The sequence below is a fragment of the Python bivittatus genome, unplaced genomic scaffold (genome assembly GCF_059951505.1).
Source record: "Python bivittatus isolate LINGU-HERP-01145 unplaced genomic scaffold, Pbiv_v1 ctg000590_np1212, whole genome shotgun sequence".
In the NCBI taxonomy this organism is placed as follows: domain Eukaryota; kingdom Metazoa; phylum Chordata; class Lepidosauria; order Squamata; family Pythonidae; genus Python; species Python bivittatus.
The window spans coordinates 582,972-605,769 of NW_028277086.1; the positions used below are offsets into that span (position 1 = coordinate 582,972).

Genomic DNA, 22,798 nt, shown 5'->3' on the forward strand with positions numbered 1-22,798 from the left:
CATCTGCCTCGGATGGATGGGTGGGGGGCTGAAGGGGCCCTGAAAGACCACCCAGACCCTTCCCAGGGAGGGGCTTCTGGGCCAGTACTCATGGGGGGCCCTCTCGCGCAGAATGGGCAAGAGTCAGACCCTTCAGGTTGCCAGCATCCTGCAGCAAAAGACCTCTTTGTAGTTACAGAGCCCCCAGGCACACCGGCCGGAGAGGGGGGTGTCTGCTGGGACAGAAATGACTTCAGAGACTCCAAGCAGATTCTAGCTTTATTCGTGTGAAACCAAGCCGGGCATTTGCCCAGCCCTTTCCTTCCAGGAAGAGACTGGCGGTGCCAGCCATTGCTTGCGTTGCCTGTGTGCCACATATCTGACCCCCTAATGGAGGAGGGGGGCAGCAAGTGGTGCCTGTACCAGCTGAGAACAGGAGCCAAGCAGCCTCTCTGGGCCACTGGGCTGCGGAGTGCAGGCAGAAGAGGGGCAGGCGGGTGGGCAGGGGCAGGGCCCACTAGGAGGGAACAGCATCTAGGGGTTGCCTTCCCAAGTGGGTGGGTGGGAGGGAGGGGGCCTCTGCTTCACCCCGCAGGAAGGGAGAAAGCCGTTGGTCTCTGCTGCCCCCTTGTGGCAAGAGGCAAAGCTTGCTCCCAGTACCTTTCGTTCCCCGCCCAGCCTCACAAACTCTTCCTCCTGGTAAGGAGATCCACCTACTCAGCCAGTGCACGTCCCCTGCCCCCCCAACCCCCTCCTGGCCTGGGGCGCAGGGGGCCATCTGTCATCTGCTTTCCCAGGCGGTAGTGACAGAAACTGCTTCAGTCCCTGAAGAGTTGGACCCGGTCCCAGGAACCTTGAGACCCTTTGGTCAAGTGCGAGGATTCGGGGCGCTGTCCGAAGCCCCCTCCGCCTGGGGTCTGCAGGCAGAAGACATCCTACGGACAAGGAAACAAGAGAGACTATGGAGAAGGCGGCTTCCATTGGAAGGAGCAACGCGGGGTGGAGCAGGGTGGGGGTATATACGTGGGCAGGCAGATGCTTAAGGACTTCTTACCCCAGGGTGTACTTTCACCGACATCTTTGCACCCAGATTCATGGTCCGTCCATTGCGCTGGATCAGCAAGTTCAGGCCTGGGGAGCCAGGATCACCGCCTGTCAGGAAGGGAGAGGAGCTGAGACCAACCTGGTGTCAGAGGAGACGCTGGAGAAGACCTAAGCCCAGAGTGGGACGCATCTGGCCTCGCAGATGTGAACCTTCCCTCCTCACGGCTGTGCAACTGCACGACCCGTCCTTCCAGTGGACTCACAGAACCTCAGTGTTGGAACAACCCCTGGAGACCACCGAGTCTTGAGAACTTCAAACAGAGGCTGGATGGACAACCGCTGGAGATGCTCTGGGGGGTGCTCCACCACGTGGGGAAGGACCTGTCAGGTCCCTTTTAACACTGTGATCCTGCAATCCTATGTTCGCCCCACTACTGCAGCGACCCCCCTCTGCTCGCAGCCAGTCCAGAGAGGCAGCAAGAGAGCCCCACTGCCATGCTGTGACCTCCTGCTACACCCAGCGAGCACAGAAGCTCTCACCTCGCAGCCCATACGGCTGGAAAGCTCGTCGCTCGCTCAGCACAGACAGGACCATCTCCTCACGGAACTGGAACTCTCGCCGGATCCCGTCCCCTCCTTGGAACTGCCCAGCCCCCCCTGTATTTGGTGCCAGCTGGAAAGTTTGCAAGACCACTGGATACCTGGGGAGGGAGGATGGAGAGAGCGGAGTCTGTGATCCCGGCGCCAAACTCCCACTGCCACTTCTCCTGCGCAACAGGCTAAGTGTTTGCACAGCCGGGACCCACCCCCAGCTGCCTGTCTCGGGGTGAAAGCTCAGAACTGGAGGAACTCAAGGGGGACAGCAGGGGTCTAGGAAAAAGAGCGCCCCGAGTGAGCCAGCTTGCCAGGGCAGACCCCCACTCATCCCCATATCCCTTGCCCTGTGCTTGTCCAGGACCACCCGCCAACAGCTCTCCCCTTCGGGTTCCACCTGCACCCACCGCTTTTCCAGGATCTCAGGATCAGTGATGCGGGTGTTGGTCATGTGGCTTTGCACCCCACTGCGGCCATGCCAGTGAGGCCCTGCCCCAGCCCCTCCAGCCACCGTCTCGTAGTAGCCAACGTGCTCGTTCCCAAACGTGACGTTGTTCATGCAGCCCTGGAGGAAGGCCAAGGGTCAGAGTGTGGCTTCTCCAGCCAGCTGCTGAGCGCCCCCCACAGGAGGTCCCTCCACGGTGGAGAGGGGAGGCCCTACTTTGGGGGCAGGGGACTCCTGGTCTCCGGGGCTGGTGGGAAACACGCCTGGGGGTCTCTGAAGATGACTGTCCTCTTCTTGCAGGTTGAGCAGAATCAGGAGTCGGGGCTCTGCGCACGTCCCCTTTCAGTCACCCTCCTAGAAGCCACCCCAGGCTCCTGGCCAAGCTTGCGCGCGTGCAAAGGTAGCGATTAAGCCCCCAGTGCCCTGACTGAGCGAGCTGAGGGGACCCAGCCAAGGGTCTGAGGCCCACGGCCTGGCCTTTCTGTGCCCCCCCCACCTGAGAGGCAGCACAGGCTTCAAACGCTCGGAAGATGACATCCACGACCCTCTGGGAGGTCAGCACGTTGCCCCCCACCACGGCAGCATCCAGGGATGGGTCAAGGATGGATCTCTCGGGGACAACAATGCGCACGGGGGACAGGCAGCCCTGCAGGGGAACAGGGGGGAACGCTTCAGGCCCGTCCTGATCCGGACAGCCCACCAGGACCAGCCCTTCCGAGGCCGAGAGGGAGCAGCAGGCAGGCCGGCCAGCTGGCCCCCGGCTGCCCGTCCTCTGTACCTGATTGAGGGGGATGTCCTCCCCCACCATGCAGCGCAAGCAGTAGATCAGGGCGGAGAGGGTGATGGCTCGGGGGGCGTTCCAGTTCCCGTACACCTCGTGGCCAGTCCCCGTGAAGTCGAACACCGCGCGGCCCTGGGGGGCAGAGGCACTCTTAGCCCTCGCACACGGCATCCAGGTTCACTGCCGGCTCACAATCCTCCTCTGAGCGATCCGCTCTCCCCCGCCGCCCCCCACCACGCTGTGTTTGTGCAGCAGAGAAGGAAGCCGCACCCGCCCTGCCCCCCTCCTCATGCTGGACAGCAGCAGCGGTTGTGCTGCCCGGGTGCCCAGTTTGGGTGCTCTGCTCAGTTCCTTCCATTCCTGCACTGGGCGGGCGGCTGGGCCGGATGGCCACCAAGGCCCCTCCAGCTCCAGGATTCTAGGACCCAACTGGGCGCTCACCTCCTGCGGATCCACAGTCACCCTGAGGCAAATCGGGGTGCCGTCATCCATGAAGTCCTTGGCCTCCACCTGCAGGGGGAATTCCGGCGATCCCTGGCGTGCAGCAAAGTTCCTCAGCATCGCCCGGACGGCAACCTCTGCGTTGGCCTGGGGGCAAAGCCGGAGAGAAGTGGAAATGGCGGCGGACTGGTGAGTAGCACAGCCCTCCCTGTCCTGCCGGATGGAGGGCCCCAACGCTGCTGCCTCCCCCCTTGAGGCACCGGCATTCAGTTTGCGGGTCTTCAGAGAGAGCCACGTGGCTGCCTGGCTCAGCCTCCCAGAACTGGCGCTGGGGAACACGAGGGGCGCTGCTGCCTCCACTGCTTTCCAACGCCCGCTCAACCTGCCTGCAACACACATGGGAGGAGCTCGTTCCCTGACTTCTCCCCTTCCAGTGAGTAGCGGGAGATGCTGCTCCTGACCATATCGGATCAATTAAAAGGGGCTGTCCAACCGCACGTCTGCTCTTGGCGCTCCTCTGGCAGCGCAATGGGGCCGGCCTTCTGTCGGCTGTCTGAAAGGCCTCCCAGCGGGAGGCAACTCCTGAGGACCCTCCTCGTGTCAGGCCGGGGGCAGTGAGATTTGCTCCCAGCCCAGAAACCCCCTTCCTCACCTGAATGTGGCCCATGTATGCCTGCACCACTCCCAATCCATACTGCCCAATCAGCTCGTTCACCAAATGGATCCCCTTCTGATTGGCTGCCACCTGGGCACGCAGGTCAGACAGGTTATCTTGGAGGTTGCGTGTGCCGCTGCTGCCAGGGAGGCGGCCAGGAGCCAGCAGGGCCTCGGTCAGGGCTGCAAGAGAGGTGGCTCTGGAGCGGCGGGCGCAGGCCCCCCGGCCTGGAGAAGCAAGCCCTCTCCTCTCCTCCCCTCCCCTCCCCAAGCCAGCCCAGGCCCCACCAAGACCAACCTTCCTCTTGGAAGATGCCGTCTTTCACCAGCTTGAAGGAGATGAAGATGGCCCCCTCCTCCTGAAGGGAGTGGGAGTGGGGGGGCATAGAGCCTGGCGTGATCCCTCCAATGTCGGCATGGTGGCCCCGGCTTGCCACGAAGAAGACCGGCTTGGCCTCCTTCTTCCAGAACACCTGCAACGAGGGGCCATTCAACAAAGGGGCAGGGGGGGGGCTGGGACACAGACAGGGGTGGCTTCCCAGCCTTAAGTCTGCAGGGGCACCCCCCGCTCCTCCACGAGCCGCCGAACGATCCACTTCTGCAGGGCAAGTCCCAGGGAAAGCTCTGCCCAGAGACCAGTGCCCCCAGCTGCCCCTTTCCCCCTCTGGAAGTGGGAGGCCAACTCACTGGGGTGATGACTGTCAGGTCAGGAAGGTGGCTGCCCCCTGCACACGGGTGGTTGCTCAGGATCACATCCCCTTCACGAAGCTCAGAGGCCAGGTTTTGGATCTGCAATGGCAGCAGCAAAATGGGAAGGGGGGTGGGTGGAAGGAAAGCCTCACTAGCAGCTGCAGTCCCCACTGAGGTCTGGGTACAGAGGTGGTGCACCCCCTCACTCTGGGGGACACTCCCCTCACCCCACAGCTCCCCCAAAGCCCAGACCTCCAGCACCTCTCCCCCATCTCCAAGCCCATGGTCCCCAACAGACAAAGGAACTGGGCTCTCCCATCTGCTGGAGCCAGGGAAGGGCAGATCGTGGCGCTCGGGGGACTAACAACCCGAGGAGACCTATTCTGGCAGGTGACACGAACGAGGGGTGGAAATGAGGCAAGAGAAGACCCCTTGGAGATCCACAAAGGAAGAGAACGGCGTCCTCTTTTAAGCACTGCAGAAGAGAGCGGAGTTATGCGGGGGGAAGCACAGAAAAGGATGCTTGGTGGAAGACGTGAAAAACAGAAGCTACAGAATGAGCATGGCACAGGCAAGGGGAGAGAGACGCCCGGCTGTGCACGCAGAGACACTGCAGTCAAACCGAACGGCTCAAATGACGAGTGAGGCAGAAGATGCACAACGGTTTTGATGGCAATAAAGCAATGGTGGAGCAGCCTGTGCGCCCCCGAAAAAACATGGACGATCCTTTGTGGGGTCCCCTGCAGGTGCGTTCTGAGCCCCAATCTCTACTCCAGCCAAATGCATCACGTGCGTGTGCAAGTGCCTCTGCACACGTATACCTCTGGTCTGAATTGTACTTTCGGTTTTAAGAAAAATAAAATCAGTCGATGACGACGACCTACAGAAAAGCTAGCAGTAGAGCGCTTTCTTCCAGACTTTTTGTACAATGCTTGTTTTACACGCCTACATTGCATTAACAAATTAGCCTGCATCTTGTTTCCCTGGCGCTGGTCGCCCCCCCCCCGGGCACATCCCGCCAGACCCTTTGCCTCCCAGGCAACCTGAGCTGCAGGGGCTGTCAGCTGCCCCAGAAGGGTCCTCTGCCAGGACCCAGGACGGCCAACTCTTTGCCCCAGAGCCACCCCAGAGAGGAGCTGCCTGGTGCCGCTTACCTGGAATTGCACCGTCTCCTGCATGGCACCCAGATGGACAGGGATATGGGGAGCGTTGGAGACCAGGCCCCCGTCAGGCCCAAAGAGGGCGCAGGAAAAGTCGAGCCTCTCCTTGATGTTGGTGGAGATGGCCGTGCGCTGCAGGATACGCCCCATCTGCTCTGTTCGGGAGAAGAGAGGCTGTTCCCTCAGGAGCCCTGGGCACCCCCCTGCCAGGAGGCGGCTCCTGCCCCCGCGCTCACCTGCGATGCTCATGAAGCGGTGGGAGAAGATGGAAAGCTGGACAGGGTCAACCTCCGGTCCAATTGGGTGGAACGTCCCGGACCTCACGGTGATGCAAATATCCCCCAGAGAAGTCACGGTCGCTGTGCAGCCGGGCTCCACCAGGATGGTGCTGGGGGAGTGAAAGATGCAGTGAGCGATTTCCTCTGGGGCCACCCACCCCCGTGCCCCAGGCCACCAGCAGCGAGAGCAGAGCGTCACCTGTGGACCAGGGGGGTAATAAGCTGACAGCGGGAACACCTGCAGTCTGACATACTCTTCTCCTTTCTGCTCCAGCAAGCCTTGCCCCCCCCCAAGCCCTTCTTACCTGCCTGGCCGTGACTCACCTGTTCTTATCAACCAGGATGCTGGGGCCAGGAACGGAATGGCCATGGAAGAGGTTCTCCAGCAGGTAGACGTGGGTGTCCTGGTAGCCGCCCTCAAAGTAACAGCGGGACACCTGTAGGTCGGGTGGGGGTTGCGTTTGTAACACAGATTAGAACCTGGGACACCCAGCCAGCGAAGCTCCATCAGCTACCCTTGTCCAACACCCAGCTCGCCTCGCACCCTGCTCGCTTGCCACTGCCCCCGCTGGCGTCCTGCTTGGAAGCCAGCGTCTGAAACACCCCACCCCACCCCGTTGTCAGAATTTGGGGGAAGAGGCAGGAACCAAGGAGAAGCCCCTTCCTCTCCCTAGTCCTCCAGCCAGCTGTTTTCCAGCCAGCTCCAAAAGCTGAGGACCCCTGGTTTTATCATCTGTTAGGAAGCGGGAGAGGGTGCAACCACCGAGGAGGCGGACCAGCCAGCGGCCAACGTCTGCAGAAGAAATCAAGCCGGCAAGACTGAAGTGCCGGAAGAACTTCTAGGCGCCGTAGCAGCTGAACGCAGCCAAAGGGCTTCGGGCTGGGCCAGGCCAGCCGCAAAGGGATGGCGGGGTGGGCGCGCTGCGAGGGCTCCTCAGCGCCTACTCAGCTGGTGTTTCCTCCACAAAGAGGAACTGCGATGGAACGGGCCCAAGCGGCAGAACTGGCGCTATCTACCTCGGAGCGGCAACCCAAGAGAAGCGGGCTGCCCTGACTAAGCGGACGCCCCACGACTGGGTCGGTTACGGCCGAGAGTCCTGAAGGGGTTTGCGGATGTCATCTTGGAGCCCCTTTCATCACCACGGAGAAACCAGGGATGATGGGCTCAGTGCCAGAGGACTGAAGAAGGGCAAACGTTGCCCCATCTTCAAAAACCGGGGGGGGAGGGGGAGAGAAAGACCTGGGTAACCACAGACTGGTTGGCGTGATGTCAATACCAGGCAAAACTCCGTTTCAGCGTTTAGAGAAAGAGGTATTGCTGGGCAGGACAACTCACGCTAAACCAGCCCGATCTTCTTTTCTGCCCGAGAGACCAGCTTAGTGGACCGAAGGAATGCAGCAGACCCAAGATTCCTCGATTTCAGCAGAGCTTTCAAGAAAGTCTCCCATGAGGCGCAGAGAGAGAGGAAGGGAAGAGGTGGGCTGGACTAAGCGCCCCTCAGTTGGACTGAGAGCCGCCGTCCCTAGCCAGCGTGCATCTTGCTTGCCAAAGCGCTGTTTGCAGGACACGCCCTCGTGACCCTGCCTCCATCTCACGGCCAGCCCGCTGCTGAGGAAGCCCAAAGTCAACTCCAGGTGTCCTGAGGTGGGGGTGGTGTTTCCCCTCTTATCCCAGCCCAAGACCCCCCGGTGGACAATCCAGGGCAGCTGGAGGAGGAACCCTCAGATGCTGCTGTGGCCCAGAGTGGGGCGCTAGCCCCTGTTGGGCTGGAGAGCCTGCAGTCAGGCTGCCAGGCTCTGCGCCGATTACGTAAAGCGGCTTCGGGTGCAAGGGAGACTGGAAGCCTGCCTTCCGCAGTCCTGCCGCTCACGGCATTTTAAAGGGAATGTCACCCTGCCAGCCTGGAGCGCTTGCTGCCTCAGAGTAACACTCTCTCGAAGCCCCCCAGACCCCCTTCTTGAACTCTGACCTTGCAGCTCCCTCTGGGCAACCATGAGATAGTTAGTAACCAAGGACAACAACTCCAACTCTTTAGCCCCTTGGCAAAACTTAGGAAAAAGGGCGACTAGAAGGACCGCTGCCCTGGGACACTTTGGGTCTGGGGACCGGGGGCAACTTTTCCTATGGTTGGTGGGGCCCAGTGGGAGTTTGAGCTGGGGAAACGGCCCACCGCTGCCCTTACAAAGGGAGCCGCACAGCTCAAACCCATCAACAGATGTGCGCTGAGGACATGCAGTGGGGCAACATGGTTCCTACCAGCTCCAGGGTGGAAGGAAAGCCGGGCAAAGCGGCTGCGTGGATGGGCGCAATGGCCGTGCGGGAAGCCGTCCAAGCCATTTGTGAGCGATCGGGAGGTGTCAGAAAATAGGATGACCGAGTTTGCAGGTGATACAAAGATGGGGGGAGGGAGGATGTGAGCTAGGAGGCTCTGGACAAGCTGGAAGAACAGGCAGAACCAGCAAAACGAATTTCAACAGGGAAAAATGCAAAGTCCTTCATTTGGATTGGAAAAAAACCGAAGGCCTGAATATGGGATGTGAGGGGCTGCAAGTACTTGGCAAAAGGCCAAGTCAAAAAAGGTCCAAGGATCTCGGTGCACAACAAACTGAACGTGAGCCGATGCACGACGCGGCTGCAAAGAAAGCCGAGGTGATCCTCCACGGCACTGAGATCAAAAGCAGCGGTTGTTCCTTGCTGTCCTCCTTGGGTCAGACCAAGTTAGAATACCGTGGGGCCCCGTACTTTAGAAGGGGCTCTGAGAAAATGAGGTGATAATGAAGGGCCCAGAAGGACAGCGGACGAGGAACTGTGGGGGGAGTTGGCACCCTGAGCTCCAGGCAGAGAAGGCTTGGAGTGTGGGAAGGGCTCCCACAGAGGAGCCAGGGCAGGACTGTCCAGGGCTCTTCCAGAAGGCAGAGCGAGAAACTTAAGAGGGGCTTCAGTTAAGAGGAGGTGGATTTCGGCTGGACATCAGGAAGAAGTGAGAGCGGCTGCCTTGGGAGGTGGCGGCCTCCCCCCGCCGGAGTTTTTCCGATGGCGGCTGGATTAGGTGATCTTCAAAGTCCCTCCCAACTCTTCCACTCTGTGATTCTTGGCGTTTCTGGATGACGGACTTTCCACACTTCCTATTATACACCAGTGACTGCACAGGGTGAAGGGAATGGAAACGACAAGAGGAGCCCTACCGAGAAAGAACAGAAGTGGGTGCCTCCCACTAGGAGGGCCCTCAAAGGAGCGCCACTCTCCTCCCCTGTGGGATAATTGAGCAGGTGCAAGAGAAAGAGAGAGACACACAGGGTTGTGTTCTCACAGCACGCATCAGGTCAACAGCTCTATCTGCTGCACTAAGCCCGTTTGGGTTTTAATCTTTGTTCTCTGTGGCTTCTTGCGTTTGGAGGCCCCGTCTGGGTAGGTTCCAGTTTGCAGCATCGTACAAATTCGGAAATAAAATTCTGCAAGCAGCATCAACCACGTCGTGCAAATGCCAGTCACAGGAGCTGGCTTCTGACAAGATGCTAAAGCGGACAGAAGTCTTCCCGCATTCACACGCTACGAGGACCCTTGTGGGGTACGGCAAGGCCCCCCGGGACCAAAGCTGAAGGGCAAACTGCAGTCTCCTTATGGGAGCCCAGCCTGGGGTCAGAGGAGAAGGGGAGATTTGTACCATTTCCAGAGGGGGCGGCCCTTCGCCGATCGGCTGAGGTTCTTCCTGGTTCATCCCAGAGCTGGCTGTGCCCCTCACCCGCACATCGTCCACCAGGATGGCTCGGTGGGGGATGGTGAAGCCAAATTCTCGCAGGTACCTAGTGGGGCGGCAGGGTCAGCACCAGGACTTCTCGTGGCTCTCCAGAGGGAGGGGCCGGCCCTTGGCAAGCCGTCGTCTGAGCACAGGTGCGTGTCACTGACCTACTGGCAAAGGCTGCGCCAAAGTCTCCACTGCGACAGGAGCCAAGGTGGGCTGGGTAGCCCTTGGCAGAGCACATGAGGGCGCAGTCCGTCCGGTCATAGCGCAGGTGCAAGAAGAGCTCTGTGGTTATCTGAGACCTGTGGGTGGAGGGAGTGTGACCTCTTCTGCCCAGGCCAGCCTGCAGGGCACCCTGCATGCCAAAGCCAGGCGCCCGGTCCTTTCCACCCTCCCCAGCCATGGGGGGCTCACCTGGCAAAGCCCTGGGCCTCCAGTGCTTGCACACACTTCTTCTCCAGGGCAGCAATTCGCAGGTCAAGCTGGGCGTAGGCCTCTGGCCCGTAGACCAGCGAGCATGGCTCTTGAGCCTCGTGGACGACATCTGCCAGGGCCAGCCCGTAGGCTGACAGGACCCCGCTGTGCCTGTGGGGGGAGCAGGGTGACCCTGGAGAGCAACTTGCCACCCACAAGGCTGAGTGCAAAAGCCTACCCTCCCTTTGGCCAGCACATCCCCCAAGGGCCACAGAGCCTCGCCCTGCTTGGGAAAGACATGGCCAAAGCAAACCAGAGCCCCTTTTCCAGGACGGGGGGCCCTGCGTGCTGGCAGAAGAAAAGCCCTGCTTGGCAGCTGCCCAGTGGGCAGCAAACCTTCCGGGACAGAAAAGGATATCCCAGCCGAGCTAGCTTCCACCTCCTCTGACGGACAATCATTTGCCCTGACCCCGACCACGAATGCACGGCCCCGGGCACCTACTTGTGGATGAAGACCTTGCTCATGCCCAGAGCCCGGGCGATGGCACAGGCATGCTGGCCCCCTGCTCCTCCGAAGCAGGCCAGTATGTGGTGAGAAGAGTCGTGGCCCCGGGCCTATTGAGAAGGAGGAACAGCAGCATTGGGAGCAAGACCTGCTCTGGGGTGGAGGGAAGAGAGGGCAGGGCCAGGCCACCTGCCCAGCAACACCCTGGCCCACCTGCTGCCCGCTTCCAGCGCCAGTTTGTAGCAGCAATTGGTTTCCACCCCGCTCTTCGGCCCATCCGAGGCTTCTACAGCTGAGAGCTGCTGCTCAAAAGGACCAAACTGCCCACCTGAATCGCAGCTTCTGAGAAAGCAAACGGGCTTCCATCTTCCCTCTGACTCGACCCCCATCCCCCTTTCCTACTTAAAACGGTTCCGAAGACCCCTTCATAACTCCGCCTGAACTCGCATCCTGCTCATTTGTGAGCGTGAGCCTCCCCCGCTGCAACCGGCCACCGGAGGCCTTGCCCCCTGCACCTGCCCTTTGTGGGGCCCCCACTGAGCCCAGACGGGGCTTTCTGGAATGCCCAAAGCCAGCACCAGCTCTGCCCAGGATGGGCCCACGTCTCTCCCTGCTGCAGACCCGGTCAGGTGCCGGTACCTGCGTTAGTGCCCGAATGGGCCTGCACATAGCTTCATTGGCCACCTGGATGAAGCCCATGGCCACGTCCTCGACGCTGAAGCGAGACTCGGCCTCCCCAAAGGCGTTCACCTCGGCCGTCAGTGCCCGAAAGGCCTGCAGAGCGGCCTCTTGTGAGAGCGGCAGGTTCTCATCGGGCCCAAAGATGCAAGGGAAGTAGCTGGGCAGGAGGCGGCCCAGGCACAGGTTGGCATCCGTCACGGTCAGCGGCCCCCCTGCGAGAAAGAAGGCGGGTGGCCATCAGGGAGCAGCTGCCCAGCCCCGCCTCAACCCGCTCGCCCAGGATGACGCGGCTCCCTCACCCTTCCTGTAGCACGCAGGGCCGGGATGTGCCCCTGCAGACTCGGGGCCCACCACAAAAAGCCCGGACCTGTCAGAGAAAAGCAGGAAGGGAGATCAGAAGGGCAGCCGGGGCTAAGCAGGATGCCCCCACACGGGACTGGGAAGGGCTGAAGGGGTGAGGAGCCGCCAAGGGCAGCTAGTGCCGGGTTCCACGCTGGCAGGATCCCAGGCTGCTTTTAATCCACCCCTGCTCTAAGGAAGATGGCCAACGAATCACCCACAGCAAAGAGACCTCCCCAGGGCCTGGAGAAGAGAACCGAAGGCCGCACGCTCACTTGAAGAAGAGGCGAGAGCCGCCCCCGGCAGCCACCGTATTGATGTCCAGCTGTGGCACCTGGAGGCTGATGCCAGCCGTGGTGGCCTCAAAGACGTGCTCGTACTCCCCGGCGTAGCGGCTCACGTCGGTGGACGTTCCTGCGAGAGGGTTCTGGTGAGCCTGCCTTCCTCAGCCCGCCCCAAGCAGGGCCGTGGAGCCCCACAGTTCCCGCCACTCACCTCCCATGTCAAAGCCAATGACAGGGCGCCCTTCTGCGTGGTTGTAGCTGGTGACCGCGTAGCCCACGACTCCGCCAGCCGGGCCCGAGAGAATGGCCCGAGAGCCGCTAAAAGCCTCCATAGGAGTCAGGCCACCGTCGGAACGCATGAACGCGACCGGCACGCCCTGCGGGGATGGGGACAGGGCTAGGCCAGAGGAACCGAGGGCTGGTGGCTGGGCAGCCGTCTCGTGAGAGCCTGCTGGACCTGCGACCTCAAGGGACCTTTGGACTCAAGTGTGCCATGAACCCAAGCCTCTGCTCGAAATTCCCTGAGCCCACGGCAATGCCTTTCCTCGCTCCAATGCCCCCACTGCTCTAAAGGCCAGTTAGCTCTCCCTCCCTGGTGGAAGGGCAAGCGGGGCCCCGGCTCCCTGGACCGAGAGGAGGGGCCCAAATCTGACCAATGAACAACCAGCAGAAAAACCATATTTCTTCCCAAATGTTTATAAGCTACCTATAAATGCACTGAACGGGAACCATCCCAAGCTGGGCGTCCTCGATTAACGACAGAGAGGCGTTTCTCATCCTTCCGTTAGGCCAGAAGCCAGCTCAGGTGCAAACACCGCACGCCTTGTGCTCAGCCCACAAGCCTGTGCGTGGCAAGGCGCAAAGGCTAGGCTCACGCTGCGCAGCAGATACGGGCTCACAAAACTCAATCGCTGTGCTCTGGCAGCGTGCCCAGCCCGAGCGAGGTAACCTCGTGCCTTAACACGACAGTCAAGGCCGTGCAAGATTCCAACGGAACAACCCTGCGGGAGAGCAACTGGAGCCGGGACCCCCCAGGCAGGCCCCAGTCCAGTTCTTCAGGCCCCGGAGGCCCACTCAGGCGAGTGCCCCCCACCCCCTCCTCCTCACCTGCAGCTGTGAAGCAAAGCCAGCCCGGAAGCTGTCCAGGTAGCGGAGGATGCACGGGGTCAGGTAGGCGTCTGCGCAGGCTGTGTAGCCACGGGGCACCAGGCGCACCATGGGCATCACTTCAGAGGAAAGCGACACCTGCTGGAAGCCGAGCTCCCGGGCCAGGGCCCCCACCTGCTGCTCGTGGCCTGGCCACCTGTCAGAGACACGAAAGGCTGACCCACAGTGGCCCTGGCCTGGCCCAGGGCAGGTCCCGCTCTGGGCCATTTGCGCTGGCCAGCCATGTGCTGGCATGCACCCAGCTGGGAAAGATGCCCTGTCACCACCTGGGGCCCTCAAGAGCCAGTCCCACCCAATCCCGGAGAATTGCTTCTGAAGGAAGATCTTAACAGGGAACGAGAGTTGGGACTTTCAGCCCAGCAGCTCGCAGGGCCTCCTCCGGCCACTACAGCTTTCAGCCCTCTCAAATATAAACCAGCACACGGCAGGCAGCCATGCAATCCCTCCCAAGAATGAAACTTGCGCAATCCCGCCCAAAATTACCTCCTGCCTACTGCAGGCTCTTACTCAACACAGCTTCAGGCCCGACTGCTAAATGCAGCCCTCGGCACCCGGAGATCGCCTCGCCCTCCCCCAGGCCGGAACCCAGACGCTTCCCTCTCGGGGGCCAGGAGGGCAGATGCGCTGCCTGTGTTCCTGCGCCAGCCTTCCATGGCAGCTGGAACGCGTTCTCTGCCCGTGCTGGCCTTTCCTGCCCGAACGTCTCCCTGCTGGAAGCTCCCCTGTGGGGCTCAAGATGCCCCCCCCGGCACAAAGAACTCACAAATAGGCGTGCAGAAGGGCCACAGCCAGGCTGCGGATGCCCCGCGCCAGCAGCCTCTCCAGGTCCTCTCGCAGGGCCGCCAGGTTCACAGGTTGCTTCACCACCACGACCTCCCCCGTCAAGCCTAGAAACAGAAGAGGGACGCAGCTGCGATCCAGAGGCTGCTTCCGGGCCGCCTGCAGCACCCCCGAGCCCCCCAGCTGCAGCGCCCACCTGTCACGAGCTGCCTGGAATCAAAGAGCCGGCAGTCGTCCCGATGGAGAACCAAGCGCTCGTCCACTTCCACCACGGCCTCGTACAGGACCTCTGGCATTTGGACCTCCTGGGGGAGAGAGGGCAGGTGGGCCGGGGGGAGACCAGGCTTCAGGACTTAATCTCTCTCCTTCAGGGCTAGGCTGCCAGGGGGATGGCCCATCCGGGAAGGGCGAGAGACTCCGGGCCAGGAGAAGAAGGAGTGGGCCCAAAGCGACCCAGACGGCAGCAGAAGGGGGAGAGAAAGGGGAGGTGTCCAGCTGGGCCTGTGGTTTCAACGCCTCCCTTTGTGAGCGATCCAAAGCGGGAACGCTGCTGTGGCGGCTGCTCGAGCCACTCCCCTTCAGGCACAGGTGGGTCAGACCCAAAGAAGGGCCAAGCGCGGCGGCACCGCAGCCCCAGCCTCGGCCCAGAGCAAGCCTCGCCCCCCAGGAGGAGCAGGTCTCTCTGGGGGCCCTCCCAGACATAAAGACCGGGAGGCGGGGGAGAAGATAAAGAAGGAGCAACCGGCAGTCAGGCTGGCCAAGGAGGAGCAGGGGCCTTCAGTGCCTCCCGGAGGCCTGGCTGATGCCGGACAGCACGGCCTCTGGCCGTGAAGGAGCCGTGAGGCCACCAGGCCCTGCAGACGGGGGATGACGAGGAGGGCAGGTGGGAAGGAGGGTCGGCCTGACGAGGGGAGGGCGGCAGTCTGAAGCTCAGCCCGAGGAGCCCCAGCCAAGCACAGAGATTCAGGTGTGGGAACTCAGAGCAGAGCCCGCACACGTGCCCATCCTGCCCCTCGGCTCCCGGGCGCTCCCAGGAGGCGGGTGGGGGCTTCCAGCCAATCAGCTCCCCCCCCCGCCTGGCCACAGCCGCCAATCCCAGGTGCAGCCACACGCACACCCCCCAGGCTGCTCGGGGAAGGTGGTGCCAAGTGGCACAGGGAGTCAGCCCCGCTGTAGAAAGTGCAGCAGAGCCTAGCAGGCGCTTTAGCGTGGGGGAGGGGGAAACAGCTCCGAGCACCGACCAGGTCAAAAATGCGGGGCCGCGCCTGGTTCCCAACGAAGAGCAGATCCCGAAAGCCCTTGGTAATGAGGAGAGCGACTCGCTCCCCCTTCCGCTCCAGCAGGGCGTTGGTGGCCACAGTGGTGCCCATGCGGATCCACTCGATGCGCGTGGTGTCCAGGGCCTGGCCTTTGGGGAAGGCAACCCCACATTCCTGTTGGGGCAAGCAAAGGGTTGGGTATCTGCCCACTGCCTCCTTTGAGCCCCGAGGAATGGGGCCTTTCCTCTGCCCCTCCCCCGCAGGGCCACCAGAGCCCCCCAGCGGAGCAGGTACCGCTCCCAGGGATCAGGGGCCCAGGCATCAGGGGCCCTTCCAGCCCCTCCGTTTCAGTCTCGGGGGAGCGGAAAGGAGGGACGCCTTTCGCCCTCGGCCTGCCTCGCTGCAACGGGAAGCCAGGCACTGGCAGAGCCCCCCAACTCCGGGCGCCCCCAAGCCGGGCTCCGCAGTCCTCTGCGCCGCTACCCGCAGGGAAGGAGCCGGGGCGGGCCGGGGCTGCCCCGAGGAGAAGGCCGGGTCCCGCAGGCCGCGCACGGGGGACGGGGGCCCCGCACGCCCACCGGAGCCGCTGCTCAGGCGGGCCGGCCTCACCTCTTCCAGGATGCGGCGGATGCCCTCGGTGGGAGCGTCGCCGTAGTTGCCCGGGTCCTCGGAGAGCAGCTTCATCACGCGGACCCTCCCGCGGGGGCAGCGGGCGAACACGTCGGTGAAGGTGCCGCCGCGGTCGATGGAGAACTGGAACTTGTCCGGCGGCGGGGCCGCCATGGGAAGCAGGCAAGCGGCGCGGCGCGGCGCGGCGCCCGGCCCGAGACGCTCCGCAGCGGAGAGGGAGGCGGCCGCGACGGGGCGCCCCCGCAGGCTCCTCCCGGCGCGGCTCCGCGCCCCTCCCACCCGGCTCAACGGAAGGCAGAGCGCCGGCCGGCCGGCAGAGCCCCCGTCCCGCCCTCCGGCGGCAGGCGCTTCCCTCCGCCCAGCCGCCCCGTCGACGCCGCCCGCCGACCGGTGTGGCGCTCGCCCGTTTTGCGGGGCCGGCTGCCGCGCAGAGCCTCCGCGGGAGCGCCGTACCTCTCGCGGCCCCGCGGCGTTGCAGCGGGGGGGCGAGGCGGGGCGGGGCGGGGCGGTCCTTCGGCGCGCGGGGAGAGCCGGGGGCGGCGCCTCCGGGGCCCCTCCCGTCGGGGCGCGGGGCAGGCCGGGAGGCGCGGGGCGGGCATGGCCGGGCTGGAGCTGCTGTCCGAGCAGGGCTACCGGGTGGACGGGCGGCGCGCCGGCGAGCTCCGGCGGGTCCGGGCCCGCATGGGCGTCTTCGCGCAGGCCGACGGCTCCGCCTACCTGGAGCAGGGCAACACCAAGGCGCTGGCCGTCGTCTACGGGCCCCACGAGGTAGGTCCCCGCCCGCGAGCCGGGGGGGCCGGCTGCGGCCGGGCCGGGCAGGGGGGCGTCCCGCGCCGCCGCCCGCCCGCCCACCCGTCCGTCTCCCCGCAGATGCGCGGCGCGCGCAGCAAAGCGCTGCCGGACCAGGCGCTGGTCAACTGCCAGTTCAGCATGGCCACCTTCAGCACGGGCGAGCGCAAGCGGCGGCCCCACGGCGACCGCAAGTCCAGCGAGATGTCGCTGCACCTCCGGCAGACCTTCGAGGCCGCCATCCTCACGCGGCTCTACCCGCGCTCCCAGATCGACATCTTCGTGCAGGTAGGTGGAGGGGTGGGTGGGGGGCCAGCCGGGCGGCCGCGGGCCGGGGAGGCGCCTCGGTGGGCTCACGGCGCCTCGGGCGCCTTCAGATCTTGCAGGCGGACGGCGGGAACTACTGCGCCTCGGTGAACGCCGCCACGCTGGCGGTGATCGACGCCGGGATCCCCCTGCGCGACTACGTGTGCGCCAGCTCCGCGGGCTTCGTCGAGGACACCGCGCTGGCCGACCTGAACTACATCGAGGAGGCGGCCGGGGGCCCCCAGCTGGCCCTGGCCCTGCTGCCCAAGGCGGACCACATCGCCCTGCTGGAGATGAACGGCCGGCTGCACGAGGACCACCTGGAGCGCATCACCGAGGCCGCCCGCGGCGCCTGCAGGGACGTGCACGCCGTGCTGGACCAAGTGGTGCGCGAGCACCTGCGCGAGGCGGCCGCGCTCCCGGGGAACTGAGCGGGGGGGCTCCCGTCGTCCGCCGCGCCGGCTCCTTGTACGCGCGTCCGTCCAATAAACGTGCGCAGTCCACCAGCGGGGCCCGCGAAGTCTCTGGGAAGCCGCCGGGCGGGGCCTTCGCGCAGCCGTGGGGATCCCCGCGGCGGCCTCCGGCGTCCGAGGCCGCCCGCGGGGCTGGAAGCGGGCGGGCAGGGGGCGGGGCGCGACGCCGCGGCCGCCCTTCGTGCGGGGAGGGGGCGCGGGCGCGATCAGGCGGCCGGCGGCGCTCACATCCTGACCCCGACGCCGCCGAGGCTCCGGCTGCGCAGCCCGGGGCCCGCCCACCGTCCCGCTGCCAGCCGGGGCGGAGCGTGGGCATCTTCCGGGCGGGCGGCTCCTCCTCTGCCGCCGCCGCCGCCGCCGCCAGTCTCTGCCGGGCGGGCCGCCATGGGGCTGCTGTCGGACCCGCACTGGCGGCGCGCGCTCTCGCGGCTGCTCCTGCGCCTCCACGCGCCGCTCTGGTGGGCCGCGGGCCGGGGCCGGGCCGGGCCGGGCCGGGCCGGGCCGGGCCGGGCGGGGGTCCCTCCCGCCCGCCCGCCCGCTGAGCCGCGCCTCGCTCCGTCTCTGTCTCCCCGCAGCGCGCTGAGCTTCCTGGCCGGGCTGGGCTGGTTCCTGGGCCTGGCCTTCCCGCCCCTGGCGCCGCGCGCCGCCATGTCGGAGAACGCCATGGGCTCCACCATGGTGGAGGAGCGCTTCGCCCGCGGGGACCGCGCCCTGGCGCTCGCCCGCGAGTTCGCCGCGCAGCGCAGGAAGGCCGGGTGAGTGGGGGGCGCCGGGGGGGCGGGTGGGTGAGTGGGGGCGCGCGCGGGGGCGCGGCGTTACCGGCCTTCTCGCCCGCAGGGGGCTGCCCGTGGCCTGGCTGGAGAAGACCATGCGGGGCCTGGGCCTGGAGGTGCACGCGCAGACCTTCTCCCGGACGCTGCCCTTCCCGGACGAGGCGCGCGAGCGATACGTAGGCCGGGGGCTCAGGCCGGGAAGGGGGGCGCGGGAAGGGGGGCCGCGGCGCCCGCTGCCCTCTCCTCCCGCCTCCTCTCCTCTCCCGTCTTCGCGCAGATGGTGAAGGGGACCAACGTGTACGGGATCCTGCGGGCCCCGCGCGCGGCCAGCACCGAGTCCCTGGTGCTGAGCGTGCCCTGCGGCGGGGGGCAGCGGCAGAACAGCCAGGCGGTGGGGCTGATGCTGGCCCTGGCCGCGCACTTCCGCGGTGAGTCGCGCCTCCGGGCGGGATCCACGCACCGGCCGCTGGCCTTGCCTGGGGTCCAGCCCCTCCCCCCCCCGGGCCTGGCGGCCGGAGGGAGGGAGGGAGGGAAGGGGGCCGGTGCTCAGGTGGCCCTTCGCTGCAGGCCAGATCTACTGGGCCAAGGACATCATCTTCCTGGCGAACGAGCACGACCTGATTGGGATGGAGGCCTGGCTGGAGGCTTATCATGACGTCAACGTGACAGGTGGGGGCAGCTTTGGTTCCCCCCTTGCCACCCTGGCTCAGCTCCTGGCCCCTGGCCCTGTCCTTTCGGAGCAACTCCTCCGGCAAGCGGGGCCGGGAGCACCCGTGAATCTTGCTTTCAGCGGAGCCTGCCTCCTTTGCAACGCAGAGCTGGGGTGCTCTCGGGTGCTCTGCAATCTGGCCACTGGGGATTACTGCTGCCCAGTGCCCTCTTTAGAGGAGGCGCCCACGCGGCCGCTGCGTCTCCTGTAGGGACCCAGTCGTCAGGGACGTTCGGCCGAGCGGGAGCCATCCAGGCCGCGCTGTCTCTGGAGCTGAGCAGCGACGTCATCACCAGCTTCGATGTGGCCGTGGAGGGACTGAACGGGCAGCTGCCCAACCTGGACCTGGTCAACCTCTTTTACTCCTTCTGCCAGAAGAACGGAGTGCTGTGTACCATCCAAGGCAAGGTGTGCGGAAGGGCAGGGGGGGCCGTTGTGTCCTGGGGCTGTCTGGAGGCCGCCTGGATGCCCGCAGTTCAGCTGCAGTGCTAGAGTGCCTCTAACTGCCCCCCTCAACCCCATCCAGAGGGGAGAGCTTCTTGGTCACCAACCGGGGCTGGGTTTGGCCCCAGTTGAGCAAGCGTTGTTGTGCAGTCAGGCTGCTGGCAGAGTCTCTCTGTGGTCTCATGGGGTGGCCTGGTTTGCGCTCTCGCCCCAAGAGTCCTTGCCTGAACACTGGGCACAGCCGGGGACCGGCACCCCGTGCCCACCCTGCTGACGGGCCTGCTCCGTCCCTCTCTGCCCACAGCTGCAGCGCTCGGACTGGGACTCCCTGCCGGCCTACCTGCACTCCCTGCAAACGCTGCTGCTGATGGTGCTCAAGCAGGGCTCGGGCCACCCGCAAGGCGACCACGGTCTCTTTCTCCGCTACCACATTGAGGCCATCACAATTCGTGGCATCAACAGCTTTCGCCAGTACAAGTTTGACATGGGCGTGATGGGCGTGTGAGTGCAGGAGCGGGCGGTGGGAAGGGGCAGCACTCGGGGGTGGGAGCTGAGTGCTGAAGACGAGGCCGTGGGCAGCTCGGGCCCCTCCAGGACGGGAGCCACAAGCCCTCTTTCGGGTCATCGTTCTCCAGGACCCTCGAGGGCATCTTCCGGAAGCTGAACAACCTGCTGGAGCGGCTGCACCAGTCGTACTTCTTCTACCTGTTGCCGTCGCTCTCCCGCTTCGTCTCGATTGGGCTCTACATGCCGGCCTTTGGCTTCCTCATCCTCGTCCTGGTTCTCAAGATATCCTACCCCAGCGGAGGCAGGGGGCCGGGGCGGCTGGCGGTCCTGCTCACGTGCAGCGGAGGGCCCCTGGACCGGCCTTTGTGGTCCTGGGATGGGAGTGGCGCATCTGCGTGGGGGCAGCATCCCGGGCAGCTTGGTGTGCCGCCTGTTTCCAGAGCCTCCGACTCCCCGATGGAAGTGGGGCGCTGGAGAAATGTGCAGGGCCTGCGGTGGCTGCAGATGAGCAGGCGGCTTCTGGGCAGAAGAGGGAGGTCCCGTTCTCTGCCCGTCCGGTGGGGGAGCCCCTGCTTTCGAGAACGCGAGGGGTCCTCTGGCTTGAGAAGGGCCGCCCGGCTGGGTGTCGCCTCAGGTGGGTTCCAGAGATCCACCTCGGGGTGCAGAGGGTGGGGTGAGAAATCAGCTGTCCCTGGGACGCAGCTGGGAGGCGGTTCAGGGGTTGGCGTTTGGGGCTTGGCTGCATCAATCCTGGGGCGTTTTCCTGGACTCCTCCCTCAACGCCCTGGAGCTGTGGATGAAGCTGAGCAGCTTCGACAGGGAAGGGAGCCCCCTCTGCGACGGAGACCAGGTTCTGAATCCAGCTACCATGGAGGTGGGTTGTGGCAGGAAACAGCGATACTGACCCCCCGCAAAGGTGGGGTGTTGGGTTTGTCCACGAGTTGGGCTGTGGGCTTCGGCGGCCGTCAAACTCTCCAGCCTCGGGGTTAGAATGTGCCCGCCTGGTGCTGGCTCACAGCCCCAGCTCCCTCGCGTGCTTTGTAGGGCGGAGAGGGAGCACTCCCTGAGCACCAGTTTTCCTTTTTGCGACAGGAACCGAGGCCCAGCTTGCTAACTCTGGTTCCCCCACTGCTCGTCTGCCATGCCACAGGACTCGCTCTCTACTTCGTGCCAGTGTGGGGGCAGCGGGTGGCCACGGAGCACTTCCCTGTCTCTGAGTCAGAGGCAGTGGTGCTCACCAGCATCGCGATCTACGTGGCAGGGCTGGCCTTGCCGCACAACACGCACCGGTAACGGTGGGGCGGGAGCCTGGCCTTCCACGCACGTGGCCGGGTATACCGGGGGCTGCCCCCTGGGCTGTGACGTGTGGGCTAGGAACGCGGGGTTGCCGGGGCCAAGCGGGGCTGTGCTGCCCCGTCCTTGCCGCAGGCTGACCCGCGTTTCTGCCTTGCAGAGCCTTGATGGGGTCGGGGAGCGACCGGGGCTGGAGGATGCTGAAGCTGCTCGCGCTGCTCTACTTGGCCATGCAGCTCAGCTGTGTCGCTCTGATCAATTTCTCCCTGGGCTTCCTGCTGACGGTCACCATGGTGCCCGTGGCAGCAATTGTGCAACCCACGGGGCCCAGGTACGTGCTGGAGGCTGCGAGAAGCGGCCCTGTAGGGATGTCTGTGGGGACAGTGGGCGGGATCCCAAGAGGTTGGGGGTCGTGTGCAGTTGTTTGTATCAGGCGCCCCGGGGGGGCAGGCCCGAAGCCACCTCTTAGCCCAGCACTGGCGTTGGGGAAGCAGCGGTCTTTACGAGCACTGGACCGGTTGGGGGAGCCCTCCCCCCAAGGCTCAGCGCAGAAAGGTTACGCCAGGAGAATCACTGGCAAAGCCAAACAGCCCGTTTCTGTTCTTCCAGTTCTTGGAGGAAGGGGTTATCTTTATAGGGGAGCAAAACCTACAGAACCTTTGCATGCCTGTTATATTGTGGTTCCTCTAAGAAACTGGCAGGAAAGAGCGCTGTTGACACTGCCAGACTTGATGGTGCAATCTTGGGGTGGGGAGGGGGGAGCTCCAGGAGCTGCAGGCAGGCTATGCTTTGCCCCTCCCTGGTTTAAGCCCGGAAAGGTGGCAAGCAGCTCTACCCCAACCAACTTAGCAGTGCATGAAGAAACGCCGGAAGGGTTTCTTCCGGAAGGGTTGTGCGTCGCACCTCTGCATGATTCTCTGATCCTGTAAATCAGGTCAGCTGGAAGCCAGCAGACTTCCAGCGGGAGGGAGGAGCAGCGTTTTGGGGGCCAGGCGCAGGGCTTGCGTTGTGCCAGGAGGGCGTGATCCAGGAGCCATCTCCCCCCCCCCCCCGCAGGTACCTGTACGCGGGGCTGCTGCTGCTGGTCACCCCAGCCGTCACCCTCCTCTTCTGCATCTTCCTGTACCAAGAGCTCATGGAGTACCCGATTTCGCTGCTGGAGGGCTGGCAGCGGTTCCTCCAGGCGATAGCCGAGGGGCTGCTGGACCACTACCTCTACGGCTCCATCGTCTTTCCCTTCGTGGCCATCTTCGTCTACCCCTGCTGGCTGCTGCTCTGGAACGTGCTCTTCTGGAAGTAGCTTTCTGGCTGGCGCAGGCCTCTGCCCTGCGATTTCCGGGAGGCACCGCGGAGCTGTGGCCCCACGGCGCCTGTTGGCCAGGGAGATTTCTGAAGCGCCGGACCCCCCCCTCCTCCGGCAGACTCCTGTTGGCGCCCCGAACGGCTCTCCAGCAGGGCGGGAAGGTGGCGTGGTTGCCGACCTCGCAACGTTGACTGTTCGGCTGCGGGTTGGACCCTGGTTCTTGGGGGCAAGGCCAAGGGGGTGCGGGCGGCCGGGCTTTGGGTGCCGCGGTGCGAAGGCGGGGGGGGGGAGGAGGGGAGCCGCGGTTTGCATGGAAACAGCTTTGTGTGACCC

General features: G+C 64.4%; 3 protein-coding genes across 3 annotated transcripts; 2 read left to right on the top strand and 1 right to left on the bottom strand.

Moving 5' to 3' along the window:
• Window positions 1-245: 245 nt before the first annotated feature.
• On the bottom strand, window positions 246-16,323 carry OPLAH (5-oxoprolinase, ATP-hydrolysing). The gene is made up of 26 exons (XM_088148767.1): window positions 15,848-16,323; window positions 15,221-15,412; window positions 14,176-14,284; window positions 13,963-14,086; window positions 13,140-13,335; window positions 12,244-12,409; window positions 12,024-12,162; window positions 11,709-11,776; window positions 11,368-11,621; window positions 10,726-10,838; window positions 10,224-10,394; window positions 9,974-10,111; window positions 9,732-9,870; window positions 6,391-6,503; window positions 6,025-6,176; window positions 5,783-5,943; window positions 4,626-4,727; window positions 4,237-4,411; window positions 3,937-4,121; window positions 3,285-3,431; window positions 2,841-2,975; window positions 2,559-2,708; window positions 2,025-2,182; window positions 1,564-1,724; window positions 1,034-1,131; window positions 246-914 (listed from the first exon to the last, which is right to left on the bottom strand). The coding sequence occupies exons 1-26, from the start codon at window positions 16,019-16,021 to the stop codon at window positions 798-800; spliced, it is 3,837 nt and encodes a 1,278-aa protein (XP_088004893.1). The 5' UTR covers window positions 16,022-16,323; the 3' UTR covers window positions 246-797.
• A 142-nt stretch (window positions 16,324-16,465) lies between these two features.
• On the top strand, window positions 16,466-17,466 carry EXOSC4 (exosome component 4). Its single transcript, XM_088148774.1, has 3 exons — window positions 16,466-16,636; window positions 16,739-16,945; window positions 17,035-17,466. The coding sequence occupies exons 1-3, from the start codon at window positions 16,466-16,468 to the stop codon at window positions 17,392-17,394; spliced, it is 738 nt and encodes a 245-aa protein (XP_088004900.1). The 3' UTR covers window positions 17,395-17,466.
• A 154-nt stretch (window positions 17,467-17,620) lies between these two features.
• Window positions 17,621-22,767, top strand: GPAA1 (glycosylphosphatidylinositol anchor attachment 1). The gene is made up of 12 exons (XM_088148770.1): window positions 17,621-17,894; window positions 18,012-18,191; window positions 18,274-18,385; window positions 18,487-18,637; window positions 18,777-18,878; window positions 19,130-19,326; window positions 19,667-19,863; window positions 19,998-20,151; window positions 20,651-20,743; window positions 20,962-21,158; window positions 21,323-21,493; window positions 22,219-22,767. The coding sequence occupies exons 1-12, from the start codon at window positions 17,821-17,823 to the stop codon at window positions 22,460-22,462; spliced, it is 1,872 nt and encodes a 623-aa protein (XP_088004896.1). The 5' UTR covers window positions 17,621-17,820; the 3' UTR covers window positions 22,463-22,767.
• Window positions 22,768-22,798: the final 31 nt, after the last annotated feature.

Excerpts from the sequence above, each read along its gene's own strand:
- OPLAH (XM_088148767.1), bottom strand. The coding sequence starts at position 16,021 with ATGGCGGCCCCGCCGCCGGACAAGTTCCAGTTCTCCATCGACCGCGGC. Across the intron at positions 14,087-14,175 it reads TTCCAGGCAGCTCGTGACAG|GCTTGACGGGGGAGGTCGTG; the intron begins GTGGGCGCTGCA and ends TTCTGTTTCTAG. Across the intron at positions 1,132-1,563 it reads CCAGCCGTATGGGCTGCGAG|GCGGTGATCCTGGCTCCCCA; the intron begins GTGAGAGCTTCT and ends CCTTCCTGACAG.
- EXOSC4 (XM_088148774.1), top strand. The coding sequence starts at position 16,466 with ATGGCCGGGCTGGAGCTGCTGTCCGAGCAGGGCTACCGGGTGGACGGG. Across the intron at positions 16,637-16,738 it reads TCGTCTACGGGCCCCACGAG|ATGCGCGGCGCGCGCAGCAA; the intron begins GTAGGTCCCCGC and ends GTCTCCCCGCAG. Across the intron at positions 16,946-17,034 it reads AGATCGACATCTTCGTGCAG|ATCTTGCAGGCGGACGGCGG; the intron begins GTAGGTGGAGGG and ends GGGCGCCTTCAG.
- GPAA1 (XM_088148770.1), top strand. The coding sequence starts at position 17,821 with ATGGGGCTGCTGTCGGACCCGCACTGGCGGCGCGCGCTCTCGCGGCTG. Across the intron at positions 20,744-20,961 it reads TGAATCCAGCTACCATGGAG|GAACCGAGGCCCAGCTTGCT; the intron begins GTGGGTTGTGGC and ends TTTTTGCGACAG. Across the intron at positions 21,494-22,218 it reads GTGCAACCCACGGGGCCCAG|GTACCTGTACGCGGGGCTGC; the intron begins GTACGTGCTGGA and ends CCCCCCCCGCAG.